Source organism: Aulonocara sp. 'chitande type north' Nkhata Bay, linkage group LG11 (genome assembly GCF_057382095.1).
Source record: "Aulonocara sp. 'chitande type north' Nkhata Bay isolate Kocher_YH1m ecotype deep benthic linkage group LG11, A_spYH_male_GT1.1, whole genome shotgun sequence".
Taxonomy (NCBI): domain Eukaryota; kingdom Metazoa; phylum Chordata; class Actinopteri; order Cichliformes; family Cichlidae; genus Aulonocara; species Aulonocara sp. 'chitande type north' Nkhata Bay.
Genome location: NC_141354.1, coordinates 5166635 through 5183823, shown reverse-complemented (window position 1 = coordinate 5183823; position 17189 = coordinate 5166635). Strand labels below are relative to the sequence as shown.

At 42.6% G+C, this 17189-nt stretch overlaps 1 protein-coding gene across 1 annotated transcript; it reads right to left on the bottom strand.

Moving 5' to 3' along the window:
• Nucleotides 1–8249: 8249 nt before the first annotated feature.
• LOC147318371 (uncharacterized) lies at nt 8250–10176 on the bottom strand. Its single transcript, XM_086309827.1, has 2 exons — nt 9247–10176; nt 8250–9081 (listed from the first exon to the last, which is right to left on the bottom strand). The coding sequence occupies exons 1-2, from the start codon at nt 9574–9576 to the stop codon at nt 8413–8415; spliced, it is 999 nt and encodes a 332-aa protein (XP_086165953.1). The 5' UTR covers nt 9577–10176; the 3' UTR covers nt 8250–8412.
• Nucleotides 10177–17189: the final 7013 nt, after the last annotated feature.

Below are 17189 nucleotides of genomic sequence, written 5' to 3'. Positions count from 1 at the left end.
ATCCTTAGCAAGCTAAATCATGATCTGAGTGCCATGTTTTGCCAAATACATTTGCTTTGCCAAGAGGAGCTCTACAAACTCTCTATAGGCTTCTGTTGTTAACCAATTCTTTTTCATTAGATTGTTTTTGTGTTTGTTCTTTTTAAAATTCAGATTAATTTATGCATTATGTAACAATGCCAGAGCTGACAGAAACAGAAAGTAGAAGGAAGTGCGATTTTTATTTATCTATTGAAGAAGCTTTAATGCATTGTTTCTAAGATCAGGGTGGCACAGGCATACGTTAGCTCACTGGTTTCAGTGATCCTGGTTGTGGTGCTGGTGAGCAGAGCTGTGCTCACATCAGTCATTGTTAATTCAAAGTGTTACTGCTTGATTCAGTATTTTTGTGATTTCATCTAAAGTGAGGGACATCTATGCTTTACAAACCATTTACAAATGAAACTGGAAGGTCAGTAGGACCTCAAACACATCTCAGCTGTCTTCACAACAGGAAAAGGGACCAGGCAAAGCATAAATCGATACACAACATGCAAATATTTAATGCAAAAGTAAACACAACTCACCTGTGAGCCGAGTGTGACTTTGTAGAGAGCTGGAGCCACAGCGTACGTTAACTCTTCATTTAAAAGAACAACAATAACATAAATAAGATCAGCACAAAACAACAGTGAGTCACAAACAAGCGTAAACATCATAAACAAAATGTTCATCAAACTGTTACATTGTTACACTGTAATTACTGTTACCTGTAATTCCGATCACATTTTGTGCACTGCCATTTAGTTTTATATAGAAGTGCACTCTTCCACAGTTGCTGTGTTTTCTTATAATGTAAATAGAATAAAAATATCCTTCAAAATTATTTGTTAGGGCAGCTCATTTATCATCGAGTTATCCAGATAAAACTTTTGACAAATATAATCTCCTTTCAAACAGACATTAGTTTAAATGTATTTTAGCTCCCCAGACCAGCGATTCTTCAGCCTGCATTACAATAAACCTCAATATTAACATATACAAACTGTAGTTTTTTCCATAAATATATGGACAGTCACAAAGTTTTTGCAAGTTCTCCTCTATACATGAAGATGTGTTTGAAGTGCACACCTTCATCTTCAAGTGGTTTAGTAAAACTATTGTTTTAACACTTACACCCCCGGAGAGCAGTCATTTCGGGGTAGTACCTTAGACCCCCGCGGAGTCATCATTTTGCGTTTCTACCTTTAAAAGCCGGAGAGCAGTCAAATGCTGGAAGTGGAAGCTAAATTGGCTAGTCATTCATATGTATATTGGGTCGTTACCTAGGAATTCTGGAGGGAGGGGATTGGGGGAGAAATCAACACACATGAGTCTAGGTCCTTTGTTGCTGACATTTATTGATAAAAACAGTAGTTTCATTTCATGTTATTTCCTTTTTCATTTCAAGCAAGGAAGTGGATGTAGTTAGTAAGTAAGATATTTCAGACATTATTCTGACACAGAGGAGGAGATACTGGAATTATAATTAGTATCTATGCATGCATTTGTGATTTTGTTTGACCTTCCCATTGCTCACAATTTGAATTTGTTCACACTGCAGATGAGTGTCTCAGTCCCCAAACAAGCTCTCTTTTTCGGTGGAGAAGCAGTCTCCTCATCCGCAGTGAGTGTGGAGAAATCAACACACATGAGTCTAGGTCCTTTGTTGCTGACATTTATTGATAAAAACAGTAGTTTCATTTCATGTTATTTCCTTTTTCATTTCAAGCAAGGAAGTGGATGTAGTTAGTAAGTAAGATATTTCAGACATTATTCTGACACAGAGGAGGAGATACTGGAATTATAATTAGTATCTATGCATGCATTTGTGATTTTGTTTGACCTTCCCATTGCTTACAGTACAAAAAACCAACCATTTGTACACATATGTACTAATAATAATAAAAAGTGAGTGCAACACTGCAACCCGTCACCCCGTCGTTCAGTGGTCGTTGATCAGTGGTCCATTGTGGCACCATTCAGAGCACTGGTACAATAGTACCAGCAAGATATGGGAAGACATTGCAAATGTACTTGGATTTTAGGTTGCAAGCCACCCAAAACTTGATCCCAAACTTGTCAGGTTTACTTGCAAACACTTGGAGTGTTTCAGTATGCCATCTTAGGGAGAACTCAACACACATGTAGGTCCTTTGTTGCTGACATTTATTGATGAAAATAGAAAAAAAACCAACCGTTTGTACACATGTTTACAAATAATAACAAAAATTGAGTGAGTACATTACAACATTTTCAGCAATCACTCACAATCCTGGCACTGCCACGGTATCTGTCGCCTGCATTTACCACATGTGTACCTGTAGCAGTGAACACATCGCACAGTGGCCTGATTTTTTTTGCATCTGTGTTTGACCTGACACGTGGCCCTTTTTCCAGGGCTCGGTGTGGAGGGTTGTGTCCGAAGCAACTGTTCTTTTCTTTCCTTCTTCGCAGCTACATGAGAGTGAGCCAATTCGGTTGCAAGGGCTACCAGGAAGTCCACCCGTCTTTCCTTCGTCCCGGTGCATTCTTGATACAGCACATGTGCATTCAGTGCTGCCATGTCAATCATGTTATAAAACACGGCAACTGGCCAGCGCCGTGTTCCTTTGCGGACAGTGTACTCCCGAACCATCTGGTCCATCACATCCACGCCACACTTTGTCTTGTTGTAAAGGGTGACAGTGTTTGGCTTCCTTTTGGTAGTGTTTTCGGTCTGAACCACGCTGTGCATGCTGCTAAGAATATATACTGTCTTCTTCCGTTTGGCCGCATACGCCGTCAGCGTGGCAGCAGAGGTTGAAAACACCTAAGAAATAAGATAAATTGTTAATTCCATAGCCCTTTTACACACAATGAAACACATAAACATAGAACCACAAAAGACCTGCAACATACCTGAGTGGTGAATTCATTGCGATCTGTCTGTCTAGTGGATTGAGGAATTTCCCTGCGAATCTTGTTGACTGTGCCGAGGATGGTGGTTTTCCGTCTAAGAAGTTTTTGCGCAAGTGAAAGCGATGTGAAAAAATTGTCAGTGGTAACATTTCTGCCCTTGTCCAGGAATGGTTCCATCAGCCTCATAACTACATTTTCGGAAAGTCTCTCCCCAGTGGGACGATTGGGGTCCTTGCCAAGATATGGGAAGACATTGCAAATGTACTTGGATTTTAGGTCGCAAGCCACCCAAAACTTGATCCCAAACTTGTCCGGTTTACTGGCAATATACTGCAGGAAACTGCACCGAGTTTTTGATGGGAAAAGCTGTTCATTGATGGTGATATGTAGACCAGGGTTGTAGCACGTGATGCAGTTGGTGACAAATGATCCCCACACACTGGAAATTGCTGCGAACTTATCAGTCTTTGCTCGATCACAGCGGGTGGACTTGTCATCAAAGCGTAGGTGTTGCATGATGTCTTGGAAGCGGTTTCGTGCCATAGTTCCAATTATCTGTGGGTTTCCCAGGTTTGCTGACCAGCAGTCATTTACAGATGGAACCCTGTAAACCCCCCGCAAGATGACAATAGCAATAAATGCCATTAGTTCAGGGAGGTCCATGAACCAACAAACATGCTCCGTTTGCTGTGCATGTTGAATAGTCCATTCTTGAATGCTACGAAGCATGTCAAGAGTGATGAAACACAGGAAGCTCTGAAGGCGACTCAAGATACTTCTCCTGGCCTTAGCCGTTGGCTCTCCATCTGCAGCGTACGGTTCTATAGGGGTGAAAGGGAGACGGGTCCCCACATGTTCTTCACGCCACACTGTGCCATCTTTCGCTGTCTCAGTCCCCAAACAAGCTCTCTTTTTCGGTGGAGAAGCAGTCTCCTCATCTGCAGTGTGAACAAATTCAAATTGTGAGCAATGGGAAGGTCAAACAAAATCACAAATGCATGCATAGATACTAATTATAATTCCAGTATCTCCTCCTCTGTGTCAGAATAATGTCTGAAATATCTTACTTACTAACTACATCCACTTCCTTGCTTGAAATGAAAAAGGAAATAACATGAAATGAAACTAACCGGAAGACTGATCAGACAGCTCTGAGTCCGAATCCGGCTGAACTTCTAGGTCTTCTCCATCCGAGTCACAAGGGTCGACTTCCGCCAGGATCATTTCCAACGCCTGCTGGGTGGTGAGTCTTCTCTGCATTTTCTTTCCTTGGAGAGGAGGTCCGTACACCACAGGATTCTTCAGGGCAATGAAGGGTTAGGCTAAGTGCAGTGAGATTGTATCATATATATACCCTTGATCACAATTGATCAGTGGGGTCAGGTCACACTGATCAGCGGGGTCACACCCCCGTCGTTCAGTGGTCGTTGATCAGTGGTGCCACAATGGACCACAGAACGACGGGGTGACGGGTTTCCTGCAGTATATTGCAAGTAAACCTGACAAGTTTGGGATCAAGTTTTGGGTGGCTTGCAACCTAAAATCCAAGTACATTTGCAATGTCTTCCCATATCTTGCTGGTACTATTGTACCAGTGCTCTGAATGGTGCCACAATGGACCACTGATCAACGACGGGGGTGTGACCACATAACAATGCAACCCGTCACCCCGTCGTTCAGTGGTCGTTGATCAGTGGTGCCACAATGGACCACAGAACGACGGGGTGACGGGTTTCCTGCAGTATATTGCAAGTAAACCTGACAAGTTTGGGATCAAGTTTTGGGTGGCTTGCAACCTAAAATCCAAGTACATTTGCAATGTCTTCCCATATCTTGCTGGTACTATTGTACCAGTGCTCTGAATGGTGCCACAATGGACCACTGATCAACGACCACTGAACGACGGGGTGATGGGTTGCAGTGTTGCACTCACTTTTTATTATTATTAGTACATATGTGTACAAATGGTTGGTTTTTTGTACTGTAAGCAATGGGAAGGTCAAACAAAATCACAAATGCATGCATAGATACTAATTATAATTCCAGTATCTCCTCCTCTGTGTCAGAATAATGTCTGAAATATCTTACTTACTAACTACATCCACTTCCTTGCTTGAAATGAAAAAGGAAATAACATGAAATGAAACTACTGTTTTTATCAATAAATGTCAGCAACAAAGGACCTAGACTCATGTGTGTTGATTTCTCCACACTCACTGCGGATGAGGAGACTGCTTCTCCACCGAAAAAGAGAGCTTGTTTGGGGACTGAGACACTCATCTGCAGTGTGAACAAATTCAAATTGTGAGCAATGGGAAGGTCAAACAAAATCACAAATGCATGCATAGATACTAATTATAATTCCAGTATCTCCTCCTCTGTGTCAGAATAATGTCTGAAATATCTTACTTACTAACTACATCCACTTCCTTGCTTGAAATGAAAAAGGAAATAACATGAAATGAAACTACTGTTTTTATCAATAAATGTCAGCAACAAAGGACCTAGACTCATGTGTGTTGATTTCTCCCCCAATCCCCTCCCTCCAGAATTCCTAGGTAACGACCCAATATACATATGAATGACTAGCCAATTTAGCTTCCACTTCCAGCATTTGACTGCTCTCCGGCTTTTAAAGGTAGAAACGCAAAATGATGACTCCGCGGGGTCTCAGGTAGAAGCCTTCTTGACTTGACTGCTCTCCGGCTTTTAAAGGTAGAACGGTAGAAGCTGGGAATTCCAGTGTTAATAGTTTAGGAATTAAAGACATATAGTCCACTATTTCCAAAGGTTGAGTGGACCATCATTTTATTTAACGATCTGTTGTATAATAGAATAGAATAGAATAGAATAGAATAGAATTCAACTTTATTGTCATTGCACATGCACAGGTACAGGGCAACGAAATGCAGTTTGCATCCATCCAGAAGTGCTTTAGTGATATAGATATATTACAATATATATTAGCAATAATATAGATATGTGAGTAATGCATAGATCACAGTCCACTGAAGACTAGCCTGTTTTTTTGGCTTGAGTAACTTGTATTTTGCAGCATGCTCATGCTGCTGTGATCAGTGATAATCTAATGATGACCTTAAATTGACTTTCACAGAATTTAATTCCACACTTGGGATTAACTCCTGATATTCTGACGGCCTGATTTGTCGTGCCATAATAAGTAAACAAATTTCACCTGTAAAAATGTTTGTTAGTCAGCTGTACACACCTGAGTCTGTGAAAATCAGACGCTGTCTATAAGAGTGGCTTTGATTTCTAAACAGGAGATACAGTGTTTCTGTTAAACGCTTAATTTAACTCTGCTTGGTTTGTTTGCTGGTGTCGAGAGGCAAACCTAAAGAAATGTGAACGTTGTCTAAATACTGAAGAACCTAACTGTATCTGTTTGGCTGTGAATTTATTCTCACGCTTTTGCCTGAGTTGTGTGGTATTTGACGCTCCCCTGCTCATGGGGTTACAGAAGCCTGCTGTTTAGCTTCATCACCACTTTCATGTTCTGCAGTACGTCACAAGACACGGGCTTGATGTCAGTGACATAATTATCATTTTGTTGTTTTGCGAAACGAACCAGAGAAGTACACTTCACACAGGAAAGGGAGCAAATTTAAGTTTTGCTGAAATGTTCCCAAGTGTCAGCATCTCAACATAGTGGACTTTCATGTTGAACTATAATTGGCATCAGAGTCTCAGAATTGTTTCTGGATGCATTGAAGTGAGAAGCGAAAACAAACAAGTATGACAGAAAGAGTGCACTTAAAATATCCCCCTTTATACCTGCATGAATATTGAATGATGTACAGCAAAAGCACATTTTTTAGATGTCCCTACAGCTAAATTTGGTTTCTGTGATTAAAACAACTGCTTTACCTGAGAAAAGGCTTGTGAATGCTTCATGTATCCACACCTGTCTACACCTAACTAACATACCTGAAAGCACCAGATTAGACACAGTGGCTCTGCAGACTCCTGATGGACTGCAGGGATTTATTGTTAAAGCAGTACTGTCGACACTGTATCTAATTAGCAGCTAGTGTTGAAGGTCAGTACTTGTGTACTATTTAGCTCTAACTATTGGCTAGGTTTATGTTTATCCCAATGACTGTATCGCCAGTGTTTCTTATTTTTAGCACGTTGTTGTTTATTGTTGTGTTATTTTAAACTACACCCTGATCAGTAATACACTGTCATGGCGTCTAATGGCAGAGAAAAAGGCTGCCTCTAAAGCATGATCAGAAAAAGGCTAATTTGTCTTACAAAAGCCTTTATTGTACACTTATGGTTTTGCACAGGATCACTGAGAGCAGTTGGCACAGGGGGAGTCACAGAGGTTAGTTACCTGTGCAGAGGAATGACTGACACTGGGCCAAGTCGGCCATGTGCGTCTCCAAGTAAAGGATTGTGAATTTCCGAGTTAGAATTGTGTGACTCCCAGCGGAGCATTATGAAATCATAGTGCGCCTCTGAGCTAATGCTATATATAAATTCATGCTCCAGAGTAGAGTTTCTAGCGTGTGTTTATTTAGGTTGCTGCTAGCCCTCGGTTTCTCACGAGTGTTTTTGAGTTATTCCTTGTTAAGTTGAGCAATTCTAAGGTATTATAGTTCTAAGTAAGCACTTTGAGCACCTCTCACTGCCGTTCGCTGTTTACATTAATTGCACCACTGTAAATAAAGCTTTGTCACCCTCAGTCCCAGCGCCTCCGAGTGTTGTCTGCCTTAGAGTCCAACTACAGCAGCTTATCCCTACTGTATATTCGGCCTGTCAGCTCTTATAATACTTGTGGCAGATGTTTAAAAGATACATAGCACTTTTGACATAATTACATTGGTTGTATTTTAAATTTTGGTGCTTATTGAATCTCTTGTTCCATCATCTATTACAGTTTTTCTCAGTCGCTTTGGTGCATTTCTCACAACAGAATTGAACTCTCCACCACTACTAAGGCACTTCTCAAAACAATTAGTGCAAACTGCAAAACATGGTGGATAACTTGCAAAAGTGAGTCACTCCATCAAAAAGAAAAGTCAGGTGTCCAAAATAAGTTGTCAATGCATCAACAACAAATCCCTTGAGCAAAACAGACAATACATTCATCAAAAGCAAGTACTGATACCAAACAAAGTGTCAGGGCTGTCACAATTACAAGTCATTAGACCAGCACCTTTGGTCACAAAATCACATGGTCTGAACATGTTCCCATTGTGACGGATGTCTTTGTAGGTGCTTCCCAATGACATGTCAAGTCCGGACCGCATGCATGGCATGTTGAAAACCATAAATTGTAAAGGACAATCAAGACACTCCATATGCACTCTTGATAATATTTAATTGAAACTGTTCACAGCATTGTGCAAACTGGGGAAATACAGTAAATCAAACATTTTACAGCAAACAAACTCACCTAGACAGTAAACCTCACTGCAGTAGTTACGACTCAAAAAAAACAAACTGAAAAACAGACACTGCTGCATATCAATCATTGATATCTAGACGCTCCCGTCTGTCTGCCCACATATTTGCATCAACATCACAGCGTATGTCAGCTCTATCGATGCATCGGGGAAAGTATCTTCTGGAGTGTCGAATCCACCCTCTGCAGGACTCTGCTGTGATGTCATCACAAGCTGCATCCATAGCTGCTAGCAGGGTCATTTGGGTATGTGGATGCCTGTCATATACCTTCCACCTCCAGGAAGAGAAAAACTCCTCAATTGGATTCAGGAATGGACTGTAAGGAGGAAGAAACTCCATAAGCATCCTGTCGTGTGCTGCAAACCACTGCCTGACTACAGCAGAGTGATGGAAGCTTACATTATCCCAAACCACTACATACATTGTCCGATTGTCACCAGGATCATCCCTTTCATTTTGTGGGATCAGGTCCCTATGAAGAGCATCCAGAAAAGCCAACAGGTGTTGTGAATTGTATGCACCAATACGAGGAATATGGGTGTGAACACCATTCTCTGAGATTGCGGCACACATTGTAATATTCCCTCCTCGTTGGCCTGGGACATCAATGGTGGCTCTTTCTCCAATGTGATTCCGTCCACGCCGTCTGCCTTTTGCGAGATTGAATCCCGCTTCGTCAAGATATACAAACATGTGCAGGGGTTCCCTGGCCTCCAACTCCAGGATATGCTTTACAAAGGATGAGAATCAGACAGGTCTGTAATGGTGCATTTGGCAGAACAGATTGTACAGTTGGAATTGTACATAGGATTACAGTAACATGCATAAATGTAGGTTGAGTACATGGCCTAAACTGTTACAGTGAACAGAGGTACATATGCGAACATGTGTTACCTGTACATACTGGTGACGGAGCTCCTTCACTCGATCACTGTTCCGTTCAAATGGCACTCTGTACAATTGCTTCATGGACATTTCATTCCGTCTGAGGACTCTGTCTATGGTGGAAATTGATATTGACTGAATATTTCCGAAGATGGTGTCATCGTTTACGACAGTTCTTTGTATTTCTCTCAGTCTCAAAGCGTTGTTTGCAGCCACCATTGCACAAATTCTTTCCTCTTGCTGCGGAGTCATAAGTGGACCTCTTCCACCTCCTCTAGGTTGTCTGGCAGTCCTTTTTGAGATGCAGATGGGAAAACACACACATGTAAGCGCAAACATGCTTACAGTGATTGTCACAGGACTATCATTCAAAACTCCTTTCTTTACAGCATTACTGTATTGTACCACAGCACACTATGCCACACCTGGGCCAAGTCTGCGCTTCAGTTACAGTACGTCTATGTGTAAGGATCTGTAAGGTCATGTCCTAATGCAAGTCTCCTGTATGACTATGAAAGTGCAGAGCAAATTAGTTTGTGCTGCATACTGTAACTAGATTACGGTGTGCTCACCTGTTTTCCCGACGAAATGTCTGGATGATAGAACTTACAGTAGTTCTCCCAACATTTGGCTGCACCCTTCGACCAGCCTCGGCCATTGTGAGGCCATGGTTTATCACATGATCCACAAGTGTTGCCCTGATTTCGTCAGGAACGTGTCTATGTGGTTGGCCTCTTCTCACCCGGTTTTGTCCTCGTCCTCCACCGATCCTCACTCCTCTTCCACGAGGCTGACGTTCCATGTTCTGCTGTTTTGTAGATTCAGTATGCACCTCATGCCAATCCTGTCTGTTGGTTTACATTGCAGTATATATGTACTTGTGGAGTGGGGGATGCTGTGCCGCGGTTCACCTGTGACTGGGTAGGAGAGGCTTTTCATTGGTTGCAAGTAGGAGTGACACACACCAATTTTCATTGGTGTGAGATAAGGTTCACCTGAGACATGTAGTTTATGGAGATTTTCATGGGAACTCCTCCAAAATAGGGTTTTCAAAATGGGTGTATGAATCGTTTGACAAGCTGTTCAGCAATTTTGAGTGCACTGACACAAGCAATGCAATGAAGACTATTAGTTGTAAGGACAATGACTATTCAGCCGGTACAAGTATGAATAATTGTGACATTCATGATGAAAGAAAGGAGATAGTGATGAATAGGAAGTCAAACGTGACCATTCTTTAGATATTTGTACTCACTCAACTGCTTCATGTCCAAAGGCATTTGCCTTTGGACGCAGTGAACGTGAAACCGCCACAGGGTTGTGCCAAAACGACTACATGTTGTGGTGGTTGAACTAACTGTTGTGCAATGTTTAATTCTGTTGTGAGAAATGCACCAAAGCGACTGAGAAAAACTGTAAAAAGCGACAGTATTTCAATCATGGTGAATGAATTTGATCACACACTAACCTCTCTCGAGTCACCTTTCAGGTGTGTCTTCAGTAGAGACCAGCAGTTCTTGTAATGTTAAAGAAGCTGCTGTTTGTCTGACTTCTGACAAATCTAGATAAGTCCAGCCCAGTGTGGCGATCACATGCCTCTATTTCCATTATGGTGATTTTGGTATTGTTTGTTAAAGTTTACAGTTATATTTTAAATTTAAGCAACCTCCAATGACTGTTTACAAATATGTAAAACATGTTTACATTAGCATGGAGCTAAACTTATCACTTTGCTACCAATTCAAGTTTTCTGATTTCGACCTTTAACCAAGTAGTATCAGATGACTGAACCTGACCACATTCCAAGTGAAAAGTTCAATTTAAAAATGGCCCCACCTCAGACCCCAACTTCATTCTTCAGGATAAAAATAATGTATTTTTATTCCTTAATAAATCTACTTAACTCCTAAAAATAAATATTTGGCATGAGAAACAAATTTTGGGGGGTGTCCAGTGCCCCGTCTGGCCCCCTTTGGTGGTGCCCCTGACTGAAAATGTAGAAAGAATTTCAAAAACATTGTGAAACTAAAAAAACAAAAAACAGTGTTTTTGCGAAATCATCAAACATCTAGGTGTAAATGGTTTGGACCAATCAGCCTCAAAAAGCTAGTTGGTTTTACGGCATCTTTATCTGCTGTATGATCTCGATGTCCTAGTCTTTGGAAACTCATCAAACCTTTAACTTCCATCTACACCCTATAACTTTACATTTTAATCTCACAAACCTCTAATGTCGTCGGGTGAAATCTAACAATGTTTGAGCTCTGTTTAGCGGTCTGTTCAACTTCCTGTTTTATTTTAGACTCCCATCTTAAAAAATAAAGTCTAATGGGTTGGTTTAAAACTTAGACTTTCCATATATAAGAGTACTTTAGCAGGGCTATAGAACACATTTGTGTGAAAAAGAATATATTAATAATGACCCCTTTTAAATCTGACACTTCATGAATTTTTCCATGTCACAGTGTCAGCTGGAGAGAACTGCAGAGCAGATGAGAGCAGAGACATAGCTGAATCAGAGGTGGGCTGAAAATACACTCAACAAAAATATAAACGCAACACCTTTGTTACTGCTCCCATTCCCCATGGGATGGACGTAGAGACCTAAAATTCATTCCAGATACACAATATAACCATCCCTCCCAAACAGTGGTCACAAATCAGTCCAAATGTGTGGTAGTGGGCACATCTGCTATATTGAGATAATCCATCCCACCTCACAGGTGTGCCACATCAGGATGCTGATCTGACATCATGAGTAGTGCACAGGTGTACCTCAGACTGCCCACAACAAAAGGCCACCCTGGAATGTGCAGTTTTGTCTCACAGCAAAATGCCACAAGCAATGAGGACGCATGCAATTGGCATGCTGACAGCAGGAATGTCAACCAGATCTGTCGCCCATGCATTGAATGTTCATTTCTCAACCATAAGCCGTCTCCACAGGCGTTTCAGAGAATATGGCAGCACATCCAACCGGCCTCACAACCGCAGACCTCGTGTAACCACACCAGCCCAGGACCTCCACATCCAGCAGGTTCACCTCCAAGATCGTCTGAGACCAGCCACCCAGACACCTGCTGGAACAATTGGTTTGCACAACCAAACAATTTCTGCACAAACTGTCAGAAACCGTCTCAGGGACGCTCAACTGCATGCCTCCTTTAGCAGTAATGACACTTGTAATAAATGTAGCCTGTTTGCAGCTCAGGATCACTGAATTGGAGACTTGGCTTCGCACCCTTGAAAAACCCATAGCCCATAAACCCCTGTAGCCTGTGCAGCCAAAGGTACGTGGACTGATTCTTATTTAGCACTTTTCTACTCTCCCGGAGTACTCAAAGCGCTGTATACAACGTGCCTCATTCACCCCAGTCACACCCACTCATACAAGCACTTCTAAACTCAAGTGCAATCTAACTACATTCACACTCCGATCAACGCATCGGAAAGCAACTTGGGGTGAGTGCCTTGCCCAAGGATACTTGGCATGCAGACTGGAGAAGCCAAGGAACAAACCACCAACCTTCCAATCAGTAGCTGATCTGCTCTACCACCTGAGCCACAGCCAGTCCCCTGGCAGCAACAGGATGTCTGGGTGACGGTGAGGAGGAAGCGTGGTCTTAAACAGAAGCCCCAGGTACACCACCAACCTGTTCATGTGTCTAACCGTTTTTCCCCGCTCAGCGACGCACCTGCCGGTGGAACTTTAGAGGCAACTGATAGATAGCGACAGGCCAAGTGGAAGGCAGCTCGGGCAGTCGCTAAAGCAAAAACTCAGGTGTGGGAGGAGTTCGGAGAGGATATGGAAAAAGACTTTCAGACTGCCTCAAGGCGATTTTGGCAAACCGTCAGGGGACTCGGGAGGGGAAAGCGGTGTGCTACCTGCACTGTGTATAGTGCAGATGGAACGCTGCTGACTTTGACGAAGAACATTGTTGGACGATGGAAGGAATATTTCGAGGACCTCCTCAATCCCTCTGGCACGTCTTCCCTGGAGGAAGCAGAACCTGGGATGAGGGGGACGACTCATCTATCTTGGGGGTGGGGTCACTGAAGCAGTTAAACAACTCCTCGGTGGCAGAGCCCCTGGGGTGGATGAAGTCTCCCCCGAGTTCCTGCAGGCTCTGGATGTTGTAGGGCTGTCTTGATTGACATGCCTCTACAATGTTGCGTGGAGATCAGGGGCAGTACCTCTAGATTTGCAGACCGAGGTGGTGGTTCCCACCTTTAAGAAGGGGCACCGGAGAGTGTGTTCCAACTGACAAGACACGCTGGAGAGATTATATCTCTCGGCTGGCCTGGGAACGCCTTGTTCCCCCGGACAAGTTGGAGGAGGTGGCTGGGGAGAGGGAGGTCTGGGATTCTCTGCTCCCTCTGGGCTGCTGGGTGGGATATATTCTCTGTCTCTCTCACCCTTTCTCTCTCTTTGTTGTTGTGTGTACACTAACCACACCCTGTGTTTTAGAAGTGGGTCTTTCTCCAGCTGCAGGCAGTCAGCACCTGGGCTGGTTTCCTCACCTGTGGGTGATTGTGTCATCAGCTGTTCCTGATCAGCCAGGAAGTCGTGAATCTTTCTGCTTAGGACCTACAAAATCTTTCTGTTGTCTTTTGTTATTGAATTTTTCACTGTAAATTCACTAGCTGGGCCCACGTCCTCATTTTAGGTTTGACAGTGTTTTAGTAGGTAAAGGTGATGCTTTGACACGAATTGAGCTGCGGTTTGGGGAAGCCCTTGAAGGGGACTGGCGATGGTTCCTGGGCCTGGCAGATCCCCGTGCGCTAAATAGAAATGAAGAAGTTAAAGAATGGAGAACAAGGAGGGAGGGGCACGTAAACAAGAATGAACAGCTTGCAGAACTGGGGGAACCTCTGTAGATGACAACCGGAAGGAGCGTGTTTGGAGGCGTGGTCCTGCTCTTGAAATTCTGATACATAATCTCCAATAAAAACACTGAGTGATAGGATGTCATGTGAAAGGATGGCTCTCAAGCACCTTTTACGTGAGGTGTTCTGCATCAGACTCAGAATCAGAATACTTTATTGATCCCAAGGGGAAGTTATGTAAGTGTTCCAAGGCAACCCCAGGACCCATGTGTTTGAGTATATGTTAGAGTAACTGGTGATTCAAAACCAGCCTTAAGGACATGGTTATCTGTTTCTATGTGCTGGCTCATTCATATGCTGTATCCTTATGACAGCCAGAGGACAGGGTCCAGCAACCCGTTGACAGATGGATCAATCACCATCTGTCAATGGGTTGCTGGTATAATCTGGTGTTGAGCAGTGGTTTCTTGATTCAGACCTAGTTTCCCCAGCAAATGTCTCTACAGTTCCATTATCTGGGCCACTCTATATTACAGCCCTTATTGGCAGTATCTTGGCCATGTGACTCACCAGACATCTCCACTTCATCTAGTCCTGTCAAGAAATTATCACGAATATCTGCGGTATTTTGTTTTCTCTGCACCAAACTAATAGTGTCTACACTATTAGTTTTGGGGCTTCAATAAAGAACTTTACTGGACCCAATTCCTACTTATAGCAAACACTTGGGCTATCCTGCAAAGACATTCCTTTGGAAAAGTAGTCTAAAAATCATGTCCATGTTTTATTGGTGCCTTTGAAACGGGGTTTAAAGTTGCTAAAAACCACAGGGTGGTTACATTCTGTCTCATAATGGAAACTGTCTCCATCAACTCACCTTCCAATTTCCCTCCACCTGCTTGATTGACATGCAGCCATCCTTTATAGTCAGAAGACTATATTGACTGTCCATCGTAGGGGCTGGGGTCTCCACCATCTAGTTCACTGGACAGGTTATGGCTCTTAGATCTAAGCTTTCCTACCTTCCCACCCCAGTGAAATCTCTAAGTTGTCATCCTTCTCTGTCAGTCTCAGCCTGTTTCCTCCCTGTGCTCAGTTCATCATTTGTGTGCTAGCCAGCTACCTTGCTTTTTTCAGTTTTGGATACCTGCCTGGTGTTGCTGTTGTAAAATCCCCACAGCATTCCAACAGCTCTCATTTTGAGTGTTGATTAAGGTCCAGGTTCTTACTTCAATTTGTCACCTGTCTGTAGCAGAGGAAGTAAGTGTATATGAGTGGATTGATTTATTTACACAGGAATGGCCCTTAAGGTTTTAATTGCCATAGGCAAGATTTTAGACTTCAGCAAGACTTAATATTTACAACTTTCCCCTCTTTTCTTGTAAAATAGTAGAACATTATACTTCATCACACTTCTGAAAAGGGCATCTGTGTCTCAGGTCATAGACAAGGTTGTTCACTTAGCAGCTCAGTCACTGTTGTCTCCATATGCCAGTTTACTACTGGAAGAGATAAACTGTGTGTATGAACAGGTGGATAAGAAAAATTTTATAGTGAAAATTAAATATTGCTAAATTAAAACATCCACTGCTGCGGTTTTTGTGTGTTCCAACAACACAACAAACCCAGTTGATTCCTTTCAAAGCTGTTCGCCTACAGTGGATGGACAAGACCTGACGCTAATGGGTCTGCTCTCAAAATATTACAAGCAGTACTGTTGAAGTGACAAACAGCAATGTCGCTGTTTGTCACCCAGCTGCTGAGTGACTGCTGGAGACTAGCATCTGAGGATACAGTACATAAGCTACGTTTGTTACATCTTTGACACACTCAGGAATGACGCTGCATTTGATGTAATCACAGAACTATTATGTCACCACATTCCTGTAGATGTTTGCGCCACTCTGTCATGCAGCGAATGGATATTAAAAGCTCTTTATAAATGCACAGCATTTACTGTGTACTGTTGTGTGTTACAACGATGCCCTGTTTCACAAAAGAATGAAACATTAAGAAAGATTTTAAAAAAGGAAGAGAAAAATATGAATGTCCTGCACGGAAATCTAAAACATTTGATGTTTGCTGTTAGTCGGGGCTTATCACCTTCACTCTTTTTCTGAGCACTATGTAGGTATAGTTTAGTGGTGACTGGAGGACATGAGGCTGACTGTGAGGGGTTATGCTTTCTGCTTAATGAGTAATATTTCTGTTACAGGCAGATAATTTTGCATTTACAGTACGGTAACATTTTTAGTGGCTACGGTATTAAACAACTTCACCTTATTTCATTTAGCTAGGTGTGTGTGTGTGTGTGTGCTCGTGTGTGTGTGTGTGTGTGTGTGTGTGTGTGTGTCTGTCTCAGTTGGCAGACTTTTCTTCCCCCAAAGCTCTTAATTTTGTTTCATGTGAACTTATTTCTAAATCTTTCCTCACTGCTAAGAATCATTTCATAAGAATAAATTCTATGATTTTTGTATTAAACTCATGTAAGATGTTGTGTAATGTGTTCATTGTGAACAGTGACAGGGAAGTCAACAAAAATTCTTTGTTATGTTGACTGTAACATAGCTGTTTACGTCTTCTTAAGGCAACCAAATAGTTGCCTCAAAGTGCTTTATGCTGTGAGGTCAAGAATAATACAGAGAAAGCCCCAACAGTCAGACGATCCTCTATAAGTATTTGCTGATGGGTGGGAGACAAGGCAACAGACACACTGTGGAAGAGAGCCAGAGATGAACTAATGATTCAGTCACAGTGGTGTACAAACACCGCTTTGGAAAAGAGGTGAGTGAAGAAGAAGCCCCCAGCAGCCTCGATCTATTGCAACATAACTAAGGAAGGGTTCAGGGTCACTTGGTCGAGCCCTAACGACGAGCTTTATCAAAAAGGAAAGGTTTAAGCCTGATGTTAAAAGACAGATCACCTGAATCCAAACTGGGCGCTGGTTCCACAGAAGATGGGCCTGGAAGCCCTGCCTTCCATCATACTGTGTGATACCTGAACAACCACAAGAAAGCCAGCAGTCTGAGAGCAACGTGTTGTATTGGGGCGAAGGATTTTAAATTCTGTTCTGGATTTTGGAGCGATCCAGTGAGATCCGTGTTCCATCAAATATCGGCTAGAAG